The sequence below is a fragment of the Sturnira hondurensis genome, unplaced genomic scaffold (assembly GCF_014824575.4).
Source record: "Sturnira hondurensis isolate 20B ecotype Veracruz unplaced genomic scaffold, ASM1482457v3 Scaffold0014854, whole genome shotgun sequence".
NCBI lineage: Eukaryota > Metazoa > Chordata > Mammalia > Chiroptera > Phyllostomidae > Sturnira > Sturnira hondurensis.
The window spans coordinates 11,030,053-11,052,974 of record NW_028087485.1 but is presented as its reverse complement, the minus strand read 5'-3'; the positions used below and the strand labels follow the sequence as shown (position 1 = coordinate 11,052,974).

Below are 22,922 nucleotides of genomic sequence, written 5' to 3'. Positions count from 1 at the left end.
AAAAACTAAACTTCAGCTTAACGCATTCAAAATAAAGGGAAAAATTAATATATAAATTACAGAGTTCAAATTTTACCCAATTTAAGAAAATTACTGATCAGGAGAAAACCCTACTTGCAGTGATTCAGCCACTACTTCTGTGAGCAACCAGAGAATAGGGCTGTGAACTCGGCGCCCATAAAATGCTTGTTAAGTGAAAAGCATTAAGGTGTTAACTTGAGATTCATTAAAGGCTTCAAATTACCATGAAAGTTGTTTGGTTAAATGAAGGTCAAATTTTAGTCTAACATTTTTCTTTTTCTCTTTGACTAATTAGGTTAACAGTCAGCAGACATCTACAGGACTCCACTGGAGGAATCTGCTAAGCGGTGGCAGGAAATATTTAGTATGGAAGTCTCCGAGCAAAACTTCCCAAATATTTTCTCCTTGCATCCTTGCACCTGGCCCCTCACAGTATCCTTCTTTTGTGGACCAGTAGATCTGTGAAGGCAGCTGCAGTAACAATTATACCAAGTGGAGTTTCAAAGATGGAGCTACAATATTTTATTTTTCTTGTGGCAAAGCAATGGAACAAGCCTCCTATGGGGAGGAACAAACATAGGGCCCTGTATGGTAATGACATCAGGTGTCCCAACAAAAATAGCAGTTTCTAAGCAGATGCATTTTAAGAATATCTCTGAAGGATCAAACAGGAAGAGAAAGACAAATTGTTTAAATACAAATAACTCTGACAATTAAAGAACTAGCATGACTAAGCCAGGAGAGACAAGTGAAAAGCAAACAGTCTGACACTTGAGCAAATTTAAGACTCCAAACATGTGGAAGTACTTTTTAAATATTCACTATCACAATCTAAGCCCCAAAGAACAGAAAGGTCTGCAGCTTCTCTGCTGCCTTTCACCTGCTGGTGATGCACTATGTCAGGCTTGCCATTAGATGTACTGCATTCCAGAAGATCCCGAAGGCATAACTTGTAGCCATAGTCAACCAGCAAATCAGCCTCACACGCCCCCCAGCTGTTAGGTGTCTGAAGTTTCCCACGCAATCCAATCCCTTCCCATAGCTATCAAAGAACATACTACCAGAGAGTCAGCTAAGAGTTCGTTTGCTCTGCCTTAGAAATTCTTTCCAGGTGTGGGATCAGCACAAAGATCAGCACAAACACCTTTATAAAGAACAGAAGTAAATGTCACATACCATCACAATTTTACTGCTAAGCCTTTATACACTCTATCCTTGATGATCAAGTTGGTGGCTACTATTCAAATATCTCACAGTATCCCTGGGAGACCCACGGGTTCCATGTTCTGACACAGTCTCCTCTTTTCTGAGTCATCCAAATTTACAAGTGTCATGGATATACAACATGAGCTCTTAGAAGAAAGCAAAGGAGCACAAAAAGGCAGCGTTCATTACCGTTGGTCCAGTGGAATGCAGACTTCGCAAGCATTCCACTCTTTTCGCACTCAGCTGAGAAAAATACTAATGCTGTGAAAAGAAAACTCCCTAGACCGCCAGCATCAGAAAAGAAGAGCAACACATCTTTTAAGGCTAAGGGTGACATCTTAACTTTCATAAAAAGGACAAATGAAGCCATACTTAGGAAACATTCTAAGGAAGGCTCAAAATGCTAAACCTGAAAAAAGGTATGGCAATTCCTCAAAAAAAATTAAACACTGAATTGCCATGTGATCCCACCAGTTCTGCTTCTGGGTAAACGTCCAAAAGAAGTACAGCAGGGGCTGAACAGATGTCTGCGTACCCACGCGCAAATAACTAAAATCACAATAATCAAAATGTGGAAGCACTCACTGGGGTTTCATCAGTGGATGAATGAATAAATAAAACGTGGCACATACCTGCAATGGAATATTATTCAGCCTAAAAAGGAAGGAAATCCTGACACATGCTACAATAGGAATGAACCTGAAAGACAGCAGGCTAAGTGAAATGACCAATATTTTATAGCTTACTAAGTGCTCTCACACACATTACATCCTATAATTCTCACAACCACTTTCCTAGGAAACAGCTGATATCATCATGACCTCCATTTTGTAGGGAGTGGAAAGAGGTCCAGAGAGGCTAAATAACTTCAAGGTCATATATTAAGAGACAAAAACAAAAAATCCAGTTTCTCTAACTCAAATTTCCACACTCCTCTGAATACATCATGCTGTGTTTTCTGTTCACCTCCATGGAACCCACTGAGGCAACTCTACAGAAGGGGGCATTACGGTACAGAAGAAAGAGCCCTGGACTTGGGAGTTAGAGACCTATGACTAATTCTCAGCTTTGCCACATGGACCATTGTAGGACTTAGTTTCCTTGTTGATACAAAGTATATTTTTTAAAATTCAGCCCTGGCTGGTGTGGCTCAGTGGATTGGGCACGGGCCTACCAGCCATGTGGTCACGCTTTGGTTCCCAGTTGGGGCGCATGCCTGGGTTGCGGGCCGGTTCCTGGCAGGGGACTCATGAGAGGCAACCGTACATTGACGTTTCTCTCCTTCTCTCCTTCCCTTCCCCTCTAAAGATAGATAGATAAAATCTTAAAAAAAAAAATTTAGACTTCTGGCCAAGATGGAGGCATAGGTGGAAACACTGTGCCCCCTCCCACAACTAAATTTAAAGACAGCGAAGTTTTAGAAACAAAAACATAGCCAAAACAGTGAAAATTGAACTGTACGTTAGTCTGACAACAACGAACCATTCAGCCAGACCGTTAAGAGGGGCAGAGTCAGCAGCGGACTGGGGTCGGGCTAAAAAGATCATTCTGTCCGACCAACCCAGGAGCGGAGGCGGTTGGTGGATCCCAGGCCTGGGGTAGGCATGGGGTGGCCACGGACAGACCCAGTGTAGGCGCAGGGTGGCTGGCTGACTGCGGTCACACATCCGCACGCAGATAAACCAAGCGAAGGAGCGAACAGTGAGACAGACCCTGCAGGCTAAGGGCCCCAGAGACAGGAATTAGAGCCTGAAAGCAACAACTGGAAAGACTTTCTCAGGGTCAAGGGGCCGGGAGAGGCTCCCAGGCTCACAGAGAGTTCGTTGGAGAGACCCACAGGGTCCTGGAGAGTACATGGGCCCACACACCCGGGAACCAGCACCAGAGAGGCCCAATTTGCTTGTGGGAAGCTGCAGAGGGGACAGAAATCTGAGAGGGAGCAGAGCGGAGCAAAGTGCCATTTTTTCCCCTCTCTGAGCCCGCCCCCACATACAGCATCACAACCCAGTGACCTGGGTTGCCTGGCACTGGTGAACACCTAGGGCTCCGCCCCTCATACATAACAGGTGCGAACAGATCAAACATTATGACTCAAGAACAGCTTAAAGCCCCAGAGCCTATAATTCTAAGTGACCAAGAAATAGCCAAACTTTCAGATGCACAGTTCAAAATACCAATGATCAGGATGCTCACAGAATTGGTTGATTTTAGCCACAAATTAGAGGAACATATGAAGGCTAAACTGATTAAAATGAAGGGAAATGCACAGGAAACCAATAGTGATGGAAAAGAAACTGGGGCTCAAATCAAGGGAGTGGATCAGTAGGAAGAAAGAAACAACCAAACAGAAAAGCAGGAAGAAACAAGAATTCAAAAAAATGAGGAGAGGCTTAGGAACCTCCGGGACATCTTTAAACATTCCAACATCCAAATTATAGGGGTACCAGAAGGGGAAGAGGAATAGCCACGAGTGGAAAACTTATTTGAACAAATAATAAAGGAGAACTTCCCCAGTCTGGTAAAGGAAATAGACTTCCAGGAAATCCAGGAAGCTCAGAGAGTCTCAGAGAAGTTGGACCCAAGAAGGAACACACCTACGCACATCATAATTACATTAGCCAAGATTAAAATGAAGGAGAGAATCCTAGAAGCAGCAAGAGATAAGGGGACAGTCACCTACAAAGGACTTCCCATCAGACTGTCAGCTGATTTCTCAAAAGAGACCTTACAGGCAAGAAGGGGCTGCAAAGAAGTATTCCAAGTCATGAAATCCAAAGACCTACATCCAAGACTGCTCTATCCAGCAAAGCTTTCATTTTAGAATGGAAGGGCAGATAAAGTACTTCTTAGATAAGGTCAAATTCAAGGAGTTCATCATCACCAAGCCCTTATTCTATGAAATGTTAAAGGGACTTATCTAAGAAAAAGAAGATAAAAAATATGAACAGTGAAAGGACAGCAAACTCACAGTTATTAACAACCACACCTAAACCAAAAGCAAACTAAGAGGACAGCTAGATAGGGAGTGGAACCATAGAAATGGAGATCACATGGAGGGTTAGCAACAGGGGAGTGGGAGGAGGAGAAGGGGGAGAAGGTACAGAGAATAAGTAGCATAGACAGTAGGTAGAAAATAGACGGGGGTGGGGCAGGAATACTATGGGAAGTACAGAAACTAAAGTACTTGTGTCACATGGACTTGAACAAAACGGGGGGAATGGTGGGGGAGGGGTGTGGAGGGGAGTGAAGGGGGGAATGGGACAACTGTAATGGCATAATCAATAAAATATATTTTTTTAAAAATTATAATACAGTCTATTTATAGAGTTTGAGGATTGAAGAAGACAGTATATAAAAGAGCAGCACAAGGTATAGAACTTAAGTGAAAATAAATGTCAGAAAAAAAAGAAGTTAACTTTTACAGTCTTAGCATCACCCATATTTTCCCCTGATCTGGCCTTAGGGTGGTAAGTGACATTCAAATACATCTTTCCAGGAACCTCTTGAGAAAAATAACTGCATCTTTCACACGTCTGACACATAGTCTGAATCTAATTCATTAGCAACAGTGAAGATGATGTAATAATTCTGCAGCAAATTCATCAAAAAAACCTGAGGAATGAAAATGGGGAACAGGCCTAACAGAGACTAACAAAGAGAAGGAAGGTGTCGTGGTTACGGGCATCTGAACTCAGCTCAGTCCTTTCTGGCCTTCTCAGAAAAAGGACAGGCCAAGATCTTAAATCAGCTGTCTGATGGTCCTTGAAAAGAATAAGGACAGCTGCCAGGCCAGAAGCCACTGAAAGGAAAAGCAACAAAGTGAGAGACGAAGCAAGCATAAAGGAATGTGATCACAGAAACAGGCCCCAGATGAGAAGGAGCTGCCTGGGAAGCCTAAGTAAACATATGAATAAATAAACACAACATAAATTATACCCATATGCTCTTCATACTCAAACCAGAATCTGGTGCTTCTTTCAAATACTCACATTTGTCATACTGCCCTTGGGTCACAAAGGGATATTTGGAATAAGGCAGTTTGTAATTTCCAGTTCTTACAGAAAATCACATTTATCTTAAGGCCTCACTATAATATCTGATTTATTTGCTAGGTACAGATATGCATTTATTTGTGAGATTTATAAAACTGTCACTGCTATAAAATGTCTCTAGGGTCAGGTAAGGCAGATCAACCTTCAGTGCAGCCTCGTTAGCACGTCTCACCACCGTGCTCTCTCACCCCAGCCCTCCCAGTGCACAGTTCACACTTTTTCTTTCATTCCCAGATGTGCCGAACACAATAGTAAATCACTATAGGGACAGAATATATTTTCTGAAAAAGCAGGAAAATATGGAAACAACTGACTCCCAACTCTGTCACACATCAGACAGAATCTATACCAAGTTGTAAATGTACTTCTACTATTACTGGGAATGCTTGGCAAGGCTTACATCTGGAGCTAAATCAAGTTTCTCCATCTGTTGGGTTTGCCTCATCCGCTCAAGGTTAATTTTTCAATTGTTTGCAAGAACAATTTAATAACTGTTGAGAAAATGGAAAATGATAAGCACAAAGGGAGCAAGGAATATAAGAAAAGTCAGCTTCAGGTTTCCTAACACTGAAAGCACATTCTCTCCATGTACAAGCAGCTCACTCCTGTGAATGTGTGGCATTTCCTTAAGACCCTAAAGCAACTCCATGTATGACTCAGTTTTATTCGGTACCTACGGCACTCTGTAATTGCCTTGCTGTTTCATAAGGAACCTAAAATGACAGCCCCACAAGCTCCATTTGCCTCTGTTTCCCACAAATAGAAATAGCCATGTGAAGCAAAACGTCAAAGTTCCAGATTCCCATGAGTCACTCTTTGAACTGAGAACAGCAGAAAAAATTTTCAGAGAAAAGCTATCAGATGGCCTCTACACAGAAAATACTGTGGCAGTAAAGATGCCTGAAAAGGCCTTGCAACCTTGAGTAAGGAAGTTCACAGAACAGCACTGCGAGCTATTTCAACATGACAAAATGAAAGCCTCATGCACTCCTGTTTTTCCTGATCAAATACGACAATTTCTTTCACTCCTACAGACATCAGGGCTTAAAATAGTACTGGGGTTCAACACACTCCACTTAGAAAGTACAATAAACCTCAGGATGAGCCAATGAACTCTGAAAGAGAGAAAATCTCATTCCTTACCTGATGTTAACCAATGCGTGGGTCACCTTGCTAGCAGCTTCTTTCCACTGGCCTGCATTGGTAGAAAGCCTCAGAACTAGACAGAAGGAAAGAACAAAGATCTGTCAGACCCCTGGTATAAACTGCAAATAAGAAGAATAAGGATGCATCTCAGAATAGCACTATTAGAACAACCAAACAGAGCCTGTGCCAATCTTCTGATTAAAATATCTTCATCCTAGAGCAGCGATCTTCAATCAATGTTCTGTGAGACTTTTTAAAACATGCATTCCCCGACTGTTGAGTCAGGGGCACTGACCTCTTTTCCCTTAGATTGCAAATAAAAAAATGACAGCAGCCAACACCACAATAGCTGTCCGGTATGAATGAATCAAACTTATACCTATATTTTTTGTCAGATCAGCAAAAAATATCTTTTGGTGTATCACACTATTGGAGTAATTAGTTTATGTGTGCTGTGAGATGAAAAAGGTTAGAAATCGCCGTCCTGGAGGAAAATATAAGGACTTATTTTCAACTATTTTCACCAGGAATTTTTTTCACTTTCTATCAAACTCCTCCTCCTCCTCTGCCTTGGGTTCCCCTCCTTCCACTCCCCACTAAAAGGTTTCCATACTCAGTTTTTACAACCTTTTATAATCTATACTGGGGCAGTGATATGCAGGTCACCTGGCTTCCACATTTATCTTTTCCCTAAAGGTTAGGGCTGATTTAGTGGAATTGCATGGATGAGTCAACTGCCCCCTCCTGCTTCATATATCTATCTTTCTCCTAAAGGTCAAACAGGACAAATAAGCTTGCCAGATAGAGGATAGTTACATTTTAACCAAGGAGTGACCTGTTTTAGCTCTCCTGACTTACCTGTGTGACCTACAACATAAATCAACAGGAATATTCTTCCCTTCTCTGACAAAATTCCCTTTCCCACACTTACCCACAGGAGGAGAGATGATAGAAATGTAGAACATTCCCTTTCAGCTATGAGCTTTTGGATATAGGTACATTATGGTACCTATACCATTTTAAGATTTTATTTATTTATTTTTTAGAGAGAGAGAAAGGGAGGGCAAAAGAGAGAGAAAAACACCAATGTGCAAGAGAAATAGCGATCATTTGTCTCTCATACGTGCCCCAACTGGCCTGCAACCCTGCATGTGCCCTGACCGGGAATCGATCCACTGACCTTTCACTTTGCAGGATGATACCAACTGAGCCATACCAGTCAGGGCATAATGCCTATATTTTAGAAAAGAGAGAAACCAGCAGTGCCTTGAAAGCACATGGTAGGCATTCTAAGTATATGTTTTTATCAAACAGCTAATAAGAGCTTAATATATAGTGAGTTTACTATGTGCCAAGACTGGACAAAGTTGCGTTATATGCAATATAGCATACAGATCAGAAAACTGACACTCAGGAGACAAGTAACTGATCAAGGTCATTCACACAGTCATTAGTAATGGAACTGGAATTTGACCTGGAGAGAATAACTCTAGAGCCCATATTTACAGAGTGAGTAGTTAAGAGTATGAGCTCTGAAGCCAACTGTCAGGGTCTAAGTCCAGCCCCTGCCACTTAATAGAGAATAACAGCAACATTTATATGAAAGGATTACTGTGAAAATTAAATAATTTAATATATATAAAAACTTAGATTAGTACCTAGCACATAGTAAATGTTACATACATATTACCTACTATTAATTTAACTAGACTGCCTCCCAAACAAATGAATGAAGGTACATGAGACTTTCCCTAAGGAAGGAAAATGGAGCCTAATTAACATTTAAGAAATGTGTAACCAGAGGGTTCCTGCCAAGATGGAGGCGTAGGTAGAAACGCTTCACTTCCTTGTACAACCAAAAGAAGAATAACAACCAATTTAAAAACAATAAACAACCAGAAGTGCCAGAAAATCAAACTTCATGGAACTCCAACAACCAAGGAGTTAAAGAAACATTCAAACAGACCAGCAGGAGGGGGCAGAGATGGGCAGCCAGGCAGAGAGGACCAGTGGCAAGGCAGCAGACCAGGCGGGGATGGCTGAACGGGAAACTAAAGACTCAAAACCTCTAGCTGTAAAATATTGTGGGGATTGTGACGTTAGGAGAAACTCCCAGTCTCACAGGAGAGTTCACCAGAAAGTGGGCCTAGAGCAGAGCAGGCAAGTGGCATTGTTCCCTCTCTGTCACCTCACCCACAGGCAGCACCACAACTCGGCAACAATGTGGAGTGCCCAGCCCTGGCAAATACCTAAGGCTCTGAATCCTTACGACTTAACAGGTGTACCAAGACAAAGAAATATGGCTCAAATGAAAGAACAGATCAAAGCTCCAGAAAAAAAGCTAAGTGACAAAGAGATAGACAACATATCTGATGCAGAGTTCAAAGCACTGGTAATCAGTATGCTCACAGACTTGATTGAGCTTGGTCACAAAATGAAGGAAGAAATGAAGGCTACACAAAACAAAATAAAAGAAAATGTACAGGGAACCAACACTGAAGGGAAGGAGAGCAGGATCCAAATCAATGATTTGGAACAAAAGGAAGAAACAAGCATCCAACCAGAACAGAATGAAGAAATAAGAATTTAAAAAAATGAGGAGAGGCTTAAGAAGCTCCGGGACAACTTTAAACGTTCCAACATCCAAATCATAGGGGTACCAGAAGGTGAAGAGCAAGGCTAAGCAATTGAAAACTTATTTTAAAAAATGAAAGAGAACTTTCCCAATCTGGCGAGGGAAACAGACTTCCAGGAAGTCCAGTATGCCTAGAGAGTCCCAAAGAAATTAGACCCAAAGAGGAACACACCAAGGCACATCATCATTAAGTTACCCAAGATTAAAGACAAAAAGGAATCTTAAAAGCAGCGTAGGAAAGGATAGAGTTACCTACAAAGGAGTTCCCACAAGATTATCAGCTGATTTCTCAAAAGAAACCTTACAGGCAAGAAGGGACTGGAAAGAAGTATTCAAAGTCATGAAAAGCAGGGACCTACATCCAAGATTACTCTCTCCAGCAAAGCTATCATTTAGAATTGGAGGGGCAGATAAAGTGCTTCCCAGATAAGGTAAAGTTAAAGGAGTTCATTATCACCCAGCCCTTATCATATGAAATGTTAAAGGGACTTATCTAAGAAAAAAGATAAAAAATATGAACACTAAAATGACAACAAACTCACAACTATTAACAACCGAACCTAAAAAAACAAACAAACAAACAAAAAACCTAAGCAAACAACTAAAACAGGAATAGAACCACAGAAATGGAGATCACATGGCAGGTTATCAGTGGGGGAGTGAGAGGGGGAGAGAGGTGGAAAAGGTACAGAAAATAAGTAGCATAAATGGTAGGTAGAAAATAGACAGAGGGAGGTTAAGAATAGTATAAGAAATACAGAAGCCAAAGAACTTATATGTATGACCCATGGACATGAACTAAAGACGGGGAATGTGGGTGGAAAGGGGTGTGCAGGGTGGAGAGGAATACAGGGAGGGAAATTGGACAACTGTAATGGTATAATCAATAAAATATATTTTTTTAAAAAAGAAGTATTCAAAGTCATGAAAGGCAAGGACCTACATCCAAGATTACTCTCTCCAGCAAAACTATCATTTAGAATGGAAGGGCAGATAAAGTGTTTCCCAGACAAGGTCAAGTTAAAGGAATTCATAATCACTAAGCCCTTATTATATGAAATGTTAAAGTGACTTGTCTAAGAAAAAGAAGATCAAAACTATAAACAGTAAAATGAAAACAAATTAACAATCACAACCGAATCGAAAAAAAACTAACACAAAAACTAAGCAAACAACTAGAACAGGAACAGAATCACAGAAATGAAGATCACATGGAGGGTTATCAGTGTGGAGGGAGGGGGGAAGAAGGAGAGGAAAGGTATAGGAAATAAGAAGCACAACTGGTAGGCATAAAATAGATGGGGGCAGGTTAAGAAGAGTATCGGAAAAGAGAAGCCAAAGAACTTGTATGTACAACCTAAGGACATGAACTAAGTGGGGGTGGGGAGGGAATGCTGGATGGTGGAGGAGTGCAGGGCAGAGGGGGGATAAAGTGGAGAAAGCAATTGGGACAACTATAATAGTATAACCAATAAAATATACTTAAAAATAAAATAAAATCCTAGCTCCCCCCCCAAAAAAGTATGTAACCAATTTGCATAGGAACTTTATATCTGAGCATCACCACTACCTGCTCCTGACCATTGTTCTTCTACCAAGAAGAGCAGCAGAAGCAGCTGTATTAGGAGGAGGGCTATGGCTGTAATATGAAGAGCAAACTCATGTGGTTGCTCTCCATCTGTTCTAGCAATACCTTGTTTTTTCATTTTTATTTTTAAAGAGAGGGGAATGGAGGGAGAAAGACAGGGAGAAAAACACCCATGTGTGGTTGTCTCTTGTGCACCCCTTACTGGGGACCTAGCCCACAACCCAGGTATGTGCCCTGACTGGGAATCGAACCACCAATCCTTTGGTTCACAGGTCCGCATTCAATCCACTGAGCCATACCAGCCATAGTGCAATACTTCATTTTTAAAAATTCGTGTAATTTTATGAAAAAGAAGATAGAAGCCTTAATAAAACATATTATCAGAGTGCTGCTTTTCTAACTTATAAGAGTTAGTGCAGGTAAACTTGGTACATGAGCAGTGTCAAGTTAGAGCTCTACAGCCTGAACTCAGGTGTCGCCCAGTGTTGTGCAAGTGTATTCACGTAATGAATAAAACTGCTCCAGCAGGTCAGACATAACTTTCCCAACTCAATTGTGAAAACCATTTAGGTATGCTGTGTTTTTCACGAGATCCTCCACAAAATCGTAAGTTCTCTGATTCTACTGGTTCGCTAAGTGGCAACCAAAACATTTATGGAATTGAACTAAATTTGCCATTACTTACCTGAGAGAGGTATTTAACTCTGCCCATGCACTACTTCTCTGCAACATCCTGTCAGTTCTGTCCCTTAGTGGACTGGCACCAAGATGACTTCATCACTGCATTTCCTCTCGAAATGCCTTAGCTTTTTACATGTTTTCTAACTTAGTAAATTTAAACACAAAATTATTTCAAAATGCCCTAAAAGCCTCAAGCTAATAGAATCATTTATGTAGTAAATTATGGTACACAAAATAACAAACTATGCAGTTATTTAAAAAAGCAAAAACTGAAAACAAACATAATTTCCTTGAAAAGAACAGTTAAGTAAATTATACTCACACTAAGCAAGATAAAGAGAGAGACTGAGACTCAAAAAAAATACCCCAAGAATAGAAAAATGTTTTATGATATACACAGGACAGGGCAAAAGTAGCTTTACAGTTGTGAGTATGTGAAACACAGAATTTATTATAAGTGAATCATTATTTATTGATTATTTTGTCATTTTCCATACGAACAACTGTAAACCTACCTTTGCCCCACCTTGTAGTTTTAAAAAACACAAACAGAAGGATACCACGATTACAGTGACATAAAACGATGCATACACGCAGGCTTTATAAGGAACCAGGATGCACAGAGAACCAGAATACATGATAAAACAAGGAGACATAACAAACTCTCTCAAGAATAGATAAACAGATGCTGGCGATGACAGAGATATTAAAATTATCAGACTTCTTAAAGCAACTATTATGACTATGCTCCACAAAGAAAGGTAAACACACTTCAATGAACAGAAAGATAAAACTTCTCAGCAGAGAAACTGAAACTAGAAGAACCAATGAAAACATTTACATGTAAAATATGTATTATGTAAAATTGAAAATTCACCAGATGGACTTAAGAGCAGAATGGATTGACACAGGAGACCTAAAGACAGAACAACAGAAATTGTTAAACATGAAGAACAGAAAAAAAGGAAAGAAAAACAGAAACCTGTAATACAATATCAAAAAGTCTAACATTTGTGTTACTTTAGTCCAAGAAGAGGAGAAAGACACTGGGGCAGAAAAAAACCTACAAAATAGAATGGCTAAAAAACTTCCAAATTTGGTGAGATTCAAACTCAGCAAATACCAAACAGGATAAACTCAAAAAAAAAAAAAATCATGCCTAAACATATCAAATCAAACTGCTGAAAGCCAAAGAAAAGGAAAAGAAGCTAAAGAAAGCATATTATAAACAAGAGAACAATGATTTAAATGACCACAGAGTTATTTTCAGGAACCATGGAGGCTAGAAAAAGGGTTCATAACATCTTTAAAATACTTAAGAACTATCAACTTGTCTGGCTGGTGTGGCTCAGTTGGTTGGAGTACTGTCTCATAGACCAAAAGATCATGGGTTTGATTACTGGTCAGGGCACATATCCAGGTTGCAGGTTCAATCCCCAGCTGGGGCACACATGAGAAGAAAATCAATCAATCAATCTCTCTCTTTCTCTCTCTCTCTGCAATAAAAAAATGTCCTTGGTGAGGATAAAAGAAAAAAAAAACTATCAACTCAATAGTCTATCTCCAGCAAAAATATCCTTCAGGAATGAAGAAAAACAAAGAGAACCTGTCACCAGAAGGCCTCCTTTAAAAAAAATGCTGAAGAAAATTCTTTAAGACTGAGAGAAATGACACCAGAAATGGTTCAAAAATGGAAAATATCTAGGTAAATATAAAATATATATATATGTGTGTGTATATATATATATATATATGTGTGTGTGTATATATATATATATATATGTATGCCTGTGTGTGTATATATATATCCCTCTGAAGTTCTTTAGAATATGGATGACTGTCACAGCAAATATTATAGCATTATCTGGTGGGGCTTTCACTGCATGTAAATATAATATGCATTACAATTATGATATCAAAGTAATGGTGAGACTTGGTGATTAAATAAACCTATATGATAGCAAAGCTTTTATATTTTATTTAAGTGGCACAACACTATCTCTAAGTAGACTTGGAAAGGTATATAAAATATAATCCTAGAGGGGACTTCCGCCAAGATGGAGGCATAGGTGGAAACACTGTGCCTTCTCCCACAACCAAGTTTGAATACAACAAAGGTTTGGAGAAACAAAGACACAACCAAAGGACAGAAAATTGAATTATACGGAAGTCCGACTACATCTAACCGTTCAACGGGGACGGTAAGAGGGGCGGAGCCAGCAGCGAGCAGGGTCGGGCAGGACAGGGCCCCCGACCCAGGCGCGCAGGCAGACGGGAACCAGTTGGGGTGCGGGGCAGACCGCGGGCGCATATTCGCGCACAGTGAGAAAGACCACGCAGGCCCCAGGGGGCGAGGGCTGACGGCGGTGGCACACTCGCGGGCAGTGGGACGAAACACGTGGGCCCGGTGACGGCAGCAACTGCGGCACCGGTGAGGGCCGTGGCGGCAGGCGGCGGACAGGACGCCATAGTCCCTCTTTGACCCCGCCCCCACATACAGCGTCACAACCCAGCGACTTAGTTGCCCTGCAATACCAGTGAGAGCCATTGTCCCTCTTTGACCCCGCCCCCACATACAACGTCACAACCCAGCGACTTAGTTGCCCTGTTCTAGTGAACACTTTAGGGCTCTGATCCTGCTATGGAACAGGCACGAACAACCCGAAAGATGGCACAAGAAGAACTCAAAGTCCCAGAGCCAATAACTCTAAGCGACCGAGAAATTGCCAGCCTCTCAGAAGCACAATTCAGGACACTATTTATCAGGATGCTCACAGAACTGGTAGATTATAGTCACAAATTAGAGGAACAAAGTCACAAATTAGAGGAACATATGAAGGCTAAACTAATTGAAATGAAGGGAGATGCACAGGAAACCAATAGTGATGGAAAGGAAACGGGGACTCAAATCAATGGAATGGACCAGAAGGAAGAACAAAACATCCCACCAGAAAGGAATGAAGAAATGAGAATTCAAAAAAATGAGGAGAGGCTTAGGAACCTCCAGGACATCTTTAAACGTTCCAACATCCGAATTATAGGGGTACCAGAAGGGGGAAAGAAACAGCCACGAGTGGAAAACGTATTTGAACAAATAATAAAGGAGAACTTCCCCAGTCTGGCAAAGGAAATAGACTTCCAGGAAATCCAGGAAGCTCAGAGAGTGCCAAAGAAGTTGGACCCAAGAAGGAACACACCAAGGCACATCATAATTACATTAGCCAAGACCAAAATGAAGGAGAGAATCCTAGAAGCATCAAGGGATAAGGGGACAGTCACCTACAAAGGAGTACCCATCAGACTGTCAGCGGATTTCTCAAAAGAGACCTTACAGGCAAGAAGGGGCTGGAAAGAAGTATTCCAAGTCATGAAATCCAAAGACCTACAGCCAAGATTGCTTTATCCAGCAAAACTTTCATTTAGAATGGAAGGACAGATAAAGTGCTTCTCAGATAAGGTCAAGTTCAAGGAGTTCATCATCACCAAGCCCTTATTATATGAAATGCTAAAGGGACTTATCTAAGAAAAAGAAGAGGAAAAATATGAACAGTGAAAGGACAGCAAACACACAGTTATTAACAACCACACCTAAAACAAAAGCAAACCAAGAGGACAGCTAGATTAGGAGTGGAACCATAGAAATGAAGAACACATGGAGGGTTAGAAACAGGGGGGTGGGAGGGGGAGAAGAGGGGAGAAGGCACAGAAAATAGCATAGATGGTAGGCAGAAAATAGATAGGGGGGAGGGCGAGAATAGTGGGGGAAATATAGAATCCAAAGAACTTGAGACACATGGTTATAAACTAAGGGGGGGAGAATGGTGGGGGAGGGAGGGTGTGGGTGGAGGGGATTGAAGGGGGGTAATAGAACAACTGTAATGGTATAATCGATAAAATATATTTAAAAAAATAAAATTTAAAAAAAAAAGAAAAAAAAATATAATCCTAGAGCAAATGCCAAAAATATATGAAGAAATATAATGAAAGCCAGTTGATAAATTAAAATAGAATGTTAAAAATATTCAAATTATCCAAAGGAAGCAAAAAAGGAGGTACAGAAGAACAAAAGAGAAGGGTAGAAAATAGAGTGGAGGAACAAAAAAAAGTATATCAGGTATCACATCAAATGTATATTGTTTAAAGGCCAAATAAAAGACAGAGATTGTCAAACTGGATAGCAAACAAGAGTCACCTATAATCTCTGTACAAAACAGCCACTTAAATATAAAGATATAAATAATTTAATAGTAAAACTATAGAAAAAATAGACATGCAGACACTAATCAAAAGAAAATCACGGTGACTATATTAGTATCAGACAAAACAGACTTCAGAACAAGGAATATTACTGAGGATAAAAAGGGACACCACACAGTGATAATCGGGTTAATTCCAGGTTAATCCACCTAACAATAGAGCTACAAAAGGCATGAACCAAAAAGTGAAAGAACTGAAAGAAGAAATAGAAAAATCGACAATTAAGAGTTTTAATAGTACTCTCCATTCCTTTAGAACAAGTAGAAAAATCTGTGAAAACAGAGAACATTATCAAACAATTTGACCAGACTGAAAGTCACAAAACACTTCACTCCAAGATCAGAATACAAGTGCGTAGGGAACATTTACCAGGATGGACCATATTCTGGCCCATAAAACAAGGTTCAATAAATTTCAAAGAATGGAAATCACACAAAGAATATCTTTGAGCTAAAACAGAATTAAATGAGAAAGTATTAGCCAAAAGATATCTATAAAAATCCCCAGTCCTGGCTGGTGTAGCTCAGTGGATTGAGCAGGGGCCTGGGAACCAAAAGATCATGGTTCGATTTCCAGTCAGGGAACATGCCTGGGTTGCAGGCCAGTTCCTAGCAGGGGCCAGTTCCCAGCAGGGGACACACGAGAAGCAACCATACATTGATATTTCTCTCCTTCTCTCCTTCCCTTCCCTTCCCTTCTAAAAATAAATAAATAAATAATTTCAAAAATCCCCAAATATTGGGAAATTAGAAAACATAATTCTAAATAACCCAAAGATCACAGAAGAAATCATAAGGGAAACCAGAAAATACATTGAACCTTCTGCACAGATAAAGAAAACATCAGCAAAATGAAAAGGGAAGCAACCATATGGGAAAATATATTTGCCAATGACACCTCGGACAAGGGTTTGATCTCCAAAATATATAAAGAACTCATATGACTCCACACCAGGAAAACAAACAATCCAATTTAAAAATGGGCAAAGGCCCTGGCTGGTGCAGCTCAGTGGACTGAGTGCCAGCCTGTGAACCAAGGGGTCACTGGTTTGATTCCCAGTCAGGGCACATGCCTGGGTTGCTGGCTGGGTCCCTCATAGTGGGTCCTTGAGAGGGAAACACATGCTGATGTTTCTCTCCTTTCCTTTCTCCCTTCTTTCCCCTCTCTAAAAATAAATAAATAAAATCTTTAAAAATATATATTTAAAAAAATGGACAAAGGACCAGAACAGACATTTCTCCAAAAAGGAAATACAGAGGGCCCAGAGACATATGAAAGGATGCTCAGCATCACTAGTCATCAAAGAGATGCAAATTAAAACCGCAATGAGATACCACTTAACACTGGTCAGAATGGCCATCACAAACAAATCAACAAACAACAAGTGCTGACAAGGATGTGGAAAAAGGGGAACCCTAATGCACTGTTGGTGGGATTGCAGACTGGTTCAGCCACTGTGGAAAACAGTATGGAGTTTCCTCAAAAAACTGAAAATGGAAATGCCTTTTGACCCAGTGATTCCACTGCTGGGATTATACCCTAAGAATCCTGAAATGCCAATCCAAAAGAACCTATGTACCCCAATGTTCATAGCAGAACAATTTACAATAGCCAATTCACTTAGTGCTGGAAGCAGCCTAAGTGACCATCAGTAAATGAGTGGATTAAAAAACTGGTACATTTACACAGTGGAATACTATGCACAGCAGAAAGAAAGAAGGAGCTCCTACCCTCTGCAACAGCATGGATGGAACTACTGAATATTACTCTAAGTGAAATAAGCCAGGCAGTGAAAGATAAATACCATATGATCTCATCTGTAAGTGGAACCTAATCAGTAAAACAAGTGAGCAAAATGGAACCAGAGACATGGAAGTAAAGAAGAAACTGACAGTGACCATAGGACAAGGACCATGGGGGAGGGGCTGGGGCGGGATTTCATGTGGGAGAGGGAGGCTGGGCAGGTCAGGGGAGAGCAATGGGGGAAAAGTGGGGACAACTGTGACTGAACAACAATAAGTTTTTTTAAAAAATATGTTCATGGGGGGGGTGGGCTGGGATGGAATGGGAGTAAAAGACAGAAAACTGTACTTGAACAATAATTAAATTTTAAAAAGATACAGGAAAAAAATATGTTCAATCTGAATAACAATGAAAACATAAATAAAAATTTGTGAGATGTAACTAAAGTAGTACTTAGAGGGAAATTTACAGCACTAAATATTTATACTACAATGTAACTTCAATCTTAAGAAAATAGCAAAAGAAGAGCAAATGAAACTCAAAGCAAGCAATATAGAAAGTAAAGAACAGAAATCAGTGAAATGAAAACAGAACAACAGACTGGATCAAAAAACTATGGTACATTTACACAATGGAATTCTATACAGCAGAAAGGAAGAAGGAGCTCCTACCCTTTGCAACATCACGGATGGAACTGGAAAGCATTATGCTGAGTGAAATAAGCCAGGAGGTGAAAGACAAATGCCATATGATATCACCACCGTTAACAGGAATCTAAACAACAAAACAAACAAGCAAGCAAAATATGACCAAAGACACTGAAACAGGAACAGGCTGACAAGGACCAGAGGGGAGAGTGGAGAGAATCACAGGGGAAAAGGGGAAGGACTCACACGAACAAGTATAAAGGACACATGGACAATAACTAAGGTGGGGGGTGGAAATGGGAGGGAGGTGGGGAGCACTGGGGGGAGGGGCGGGCAGGGCTGGGAATATAAGACAGAAAATTGTACTTGAACAAGAATTAAATAAAAAATAAATAAAATGTAAAAAAAGAAAACAGAACAACAGAAGAAAAAGAAAATCAGTAAAACTGAAAGCTGGTTCTTTTGAAAAATATCAATAAGCTTGATATACATGTAGCCAGACTGACCAAGAAAAAGAGAAGATACAAATTACCAACACAAGGAAAGAAAGAAAGGGAATCAGTACAGATATTATAAGTCAATATCACAAACAACCATATGCCCATAACACCCACAACTTAGTGAAATAAAACAAATTCCTTGAAAGACAAAAAGTTCTACAAGTCACTCCAAAAGAATAGATAACTTAAATAGTCCTACATCAATTAAAGAAATTGAATGCATAGTTAAAAGTCATCCAAGAAAGTAAAGCTGGCTTCACTGACAAGTTCTACTGAACATTTAATGGCAAAATAATATATCACCTCTAAAAAAATTCTTCCAGAAAATACAAGATGAGAAAACACTCTTCAACTTATTTTATAAGGTAACATTATCTGACGCTAAAGCCAGAAAAGAAAATGACATTAGAAGAAGAAAAAATTATAGCCCTGGTCAGGGTGGCTCAGTGGATTGGGGCCCTGTCCCTTAAACCAAAAGGCTTCGGGTTCAATTCCCAGTCAGGGCACACCTAGGTTGTAGGTTCGATCACCAGTTGATATTTCTCTCTCTCTCCCTCCCTTTCCCTCATTTGCAATTATTCATGAGGGATACTGCACTTCATTTAGTGAAAATTTCACTTTTCTATTTGTCAGGTTAACACTTTAATTCCCTGGGCAGATTTGAGCATTCCCTGCTATCCTTTTATCTTGTTGCTATAGCTACAAGGGCTTATCTCCTTTGACTGTGTACATAGACCAGTTAAGCCGGTATGACAGGCTTCTATAAAATACCTTCCCCCATTCCAACTCTCCGCATTGAAGACATCTTTTTTTAAAAATATATTTTATTGATTATACCATTACAGTTGTTCTATTCCTCCCCCTTCTTTCCCCTCCACCTGCACACTCCCTCCCCCACCATTCTCCCCCCCTTAGTTTATAACCATGTGTCTCAAGTTCTTTAGATTCTATATTTCCCCTACTATTCTTGCCCTCCCCCCATCTATTTTCTACCTACCCTCTATGCTATTTTCTGTGCCTTCTCCCCCCTTCTCCTCCTCCCACCCCCCTGTTTCTAACCCTCCATGGGTTCTTCATTTCTATGGTTCTGCTCCTGATCTAGCTGTCCTCTTGGTTTGCTTTTGTTTTAGGTGTGGTTGTTAATAACTGTGAGTTTGCTGCCCTTTCACTGTTCATATTTTTCATCTTCTTTTTCTTAGATAAGTCCCTTTAACATTTCATAGAATAAGGGCTTGGTGATGATGAAGTCCTTGAACTTGACCTTATCTGAGAAGCACTTTATCTGTCCTTCCATTCTAAATGAAAGTTTTGCTGGATAAAGCAATCTTGGCTGTAGGTCTTTGGATTTCATGACTTGGAATACTTCTTTCCAGCCCCTTCTTGCCTGTAAGGTCTCTTTTGAGAAATCCGCTGACAGTCTGATGGGTACTCCTTTGTAGGTGACTGTCCCCTTATCTCTTGCTGCTTCTAGGATTCTCTCCTTCATTTTAGTCTTGGCTAATGTAATTATGATGTGCCTTGGTGTGTTCCTTCTTGGGTCCAACTTCTTTGGGACTCTCTGAGCTTCCTGGATTTCCTGGAAGTCTATTTCCTTTGCCAGACTGGGGAAGTTCTCCTTTATTATTTGTTCAAATAAGTTTTCCACTCGTGGCTGTTTCTTTCCCCCTTCTGGTACCCCTATAATCCGGATGTTGGAACGTTTAAAGATGTCCTGGAGGTTCCTAAGCCTCTCCTCATTTTTTTGAATTCTCATTTCTTCATTCCTTTCTGGTTGGATGTTTTGTTCTTCCTTCTGGTCCATTCCATTGATTTGAGTCCCAGTTTCCTTTCCATCGCTATTGGTTTCCTGGACATCTCCCTTCATTTCACTTAGTTTAGCCTTCATATGTTCCTCTAATTTGTGACTATAATCAACCAGTTCTGTGAGCATCCTGATAAACAGTGTCTTGAACTGTGCTTCTGAGAGGCTGGCAATTTCTCAGTCACTTAGAGTTATCGGCTCTGGGACTTTGAGTTCTTCTTGCGCCATCTTTTGGGCTGTTCGTGCCTGTTAAGTAGCAGGATCGGAGCCCTAGGTGTTCACCAGAGCAGGGCAACTCAGTCTCTGGGTTGTGATGCTGTATGTGGGGGCGGGGTCAAAGAGGAGTAATGGCGTCCTGTCTGCTGCCTCCCGCCGCAGCTGCCACCGTCACTGGGACCCGCACGTTTCGAACCACTGCACGCCAGTGTGCCACCACCGTCAGCCCTCCACCACTGGGTTCCCCGACTGGGGCCTGCGCGGTCCGTCTCACTGTGCGCAAATGTGCGACCCCGGTCAGTCTGCCCCACACCCTGACTGGGTCTGGGCCACTTGCGCACCTAGATCGGGGGATCTGTCCTGCCTGACCCTGCTCCGCTGCTGGCTCCACCCCTCTTACCATCCCGGTTGAACGGTTCATTGTAGTCGGCCTTCCATATAATTCTATTTTCTGTTCTTTGGCTGTGTCTTTGTTCTCCAAACCTTAGTTGTATTCAAACTTGGTTGTGGGAGAAGGCACAGTGTTTCCACCTATGCCTCCATCTTGGCAGAAGTCCTGAAGACATCTTTACTCATTTATTACGGGTGCTAAAGCCTGAAGCTATCACAGACATATACATCTGGCAAAAATTATCAAAAATTGTATATGCTATTTCAAATGAGTACAGTTCATTATATACCAACTATATCTCAATAAAGTTAGTTAAATTAGGGATTTTAATAGACAACTCTCCTAAGTGAATTTCTGTTTCTGTGCAATCCACAGAAATCTTGCCTGACCTTTCAAACTCCAAGAAGGTTTGACCAGACTCTTTACTCACACTTACAGGGATACACGACCTCTTTCAGAAATATGTAGTTATAGTCACTGTAGCCAAAGAGTAAATTTTCAGTGAGCCAATCACCAAAAGGTCTGCAAAATTTTTATCTTAATGCCTACTTCCTCTTGTAAGTTATGCTAAAAATACATAGGTACGTTAAAACTCCTGAAAATCCTGTACCTTCTCAAATCACACAATGTTCTTCCTTTGGGATCCAAGTTCTTCTGTTCGCCGCTGTTGGCTCTCACCCACCGTTTCACTCCCCTCTAACTGCATTCACTAAACCCACAAGCCTCCCTGTTCTCTCTCTCCTTCTCTCACAAACATCAAGAAAGGGCTACAGGGCTGCAAACCAGCTTTCTACTGAGATGAATTCTGAGTTCCTAAAGGCAAAAAAACTCCACATATTCCTTCCCTGAGCAAGAAGACTATATTTTTATTGCAAGAAAGGGCACCAAGCAACTACAGAATCTTTTGTAGTATTTTCTTCTTATACGCCAAAAATCACAGCTGATGCGGAGAGAGGAACAAAATGAAAAGGGGGAGAGGAGTGAAAGGGAACAACAGCTTACCCATGGAGTACAGGTTGTCAAAGCTCTGGTGCATGCGGATAATCTCATAGTAGAGTTCATCATAGCTGCTGGGAGTGGGCAGGAAGGTGTCACCATATGTGATAAACATATTAAATAGGTTCACAATCTAAAAAAGAAGCAAAAGGCATCATGCTATGAAGACTGGAAGGGTATTATTTTTCATATACTGTAGCCAGCTCTTACTGGCTTGCAAGAGCTGATTGTTAAATTTTCAGGAATTTGTGAGCTAGTCGGTAAACAAAGCCATTCTTAAAAAATAATTTATATAAACTTACAATCTAATAAATTATATTAAAATGAAGGTGATAAATACTAAAATCTTGTCACTTCCTAATTACTTTCTATCTTTTACTATTATCTGTGTTCTTAAGCTTAATTTATACCACTTCCATCTGGTATGTTGGGAATATCATGCAATGGTGCGTTACTGCTCATCTTTCACCAACTCTGCATTCAGTGATATCATATTAATGTTAATAGCTTGGAACTGGCCATGATGGGTATAGTTTTACCATGGAAATCAGAAAAAGATACAAATCAGGACTGTTTCCCCCAAAATGTTGAACATTTATGAACATCTGAGAAGATCATAAAATGGCACAGCACCCTCCTACCACCCCAAATAACCTGTCAGATAAACAGGCATCTGCAATGTCCCTCAGAAACCAAACGCAAACATGATGGAAACACTCATCTGGCTAGGACATCTCTGTAGACTTTGCTAGCTACCAACATAGGTACTACAGCGGTGCAGTAGTCTCTCAACTGGGACCAAGGCTCACTACTTATACACAGAGATCTGACCTATACCTGCGCTGCCATACAATATATTCTCATGAAAAGGAAAGAGTCCCAGGTTTGCTAAAGACACAGGTGAGAGTGGAGGGCAACAATATGGAGATTCTGATCCAAAAGGAAAATAAAGGCCTGGTTCCGCCTATGGCTTAGTCCCCAGAACCCAGCTCCTGTTTCAAAACAACCCATCTCTGCCTTAAAGTATATCTTCAGAAAAAGA

At 40.7% G+C, this 22,922-nt stretch overlaps 1 protein-coding gene across 4 annotated transcripts in view; it reads right to left on the bottom strand.

Annotated features, from left to right (window-relative positions):
• Positions 1–22,922, bottom strand: part of ARMH3 (armadillo like helical domain containing 3) — a 186,606-nt gene that overhangs the window by 76,812 nt on the left and 86,872 nt on the right. For all 4 annotated transcript variants that reach the window (XR_005069111.1, XM_037064084.1, XM_037064085.1 and 1 more), the window contains exons 22-23: positions 21,887–22,013; positions 6,423–6,498 (exon numbers count right to left, since the gene is read on the bottom strand). Coding sequence is in view for 3 of the 4 variants with exons in the window: in XM_037064084.1 (XP_036919979.1) it covers positions 6,423–6,498; positions 21,887–22,013 (203 nt within the window). In the remaining variant the exon portion in view is untranslated. The remainder of the gene's footprint in view (positions 1–6,422; positions 6,499–21,886; positions 22,014–22,922) is intronic.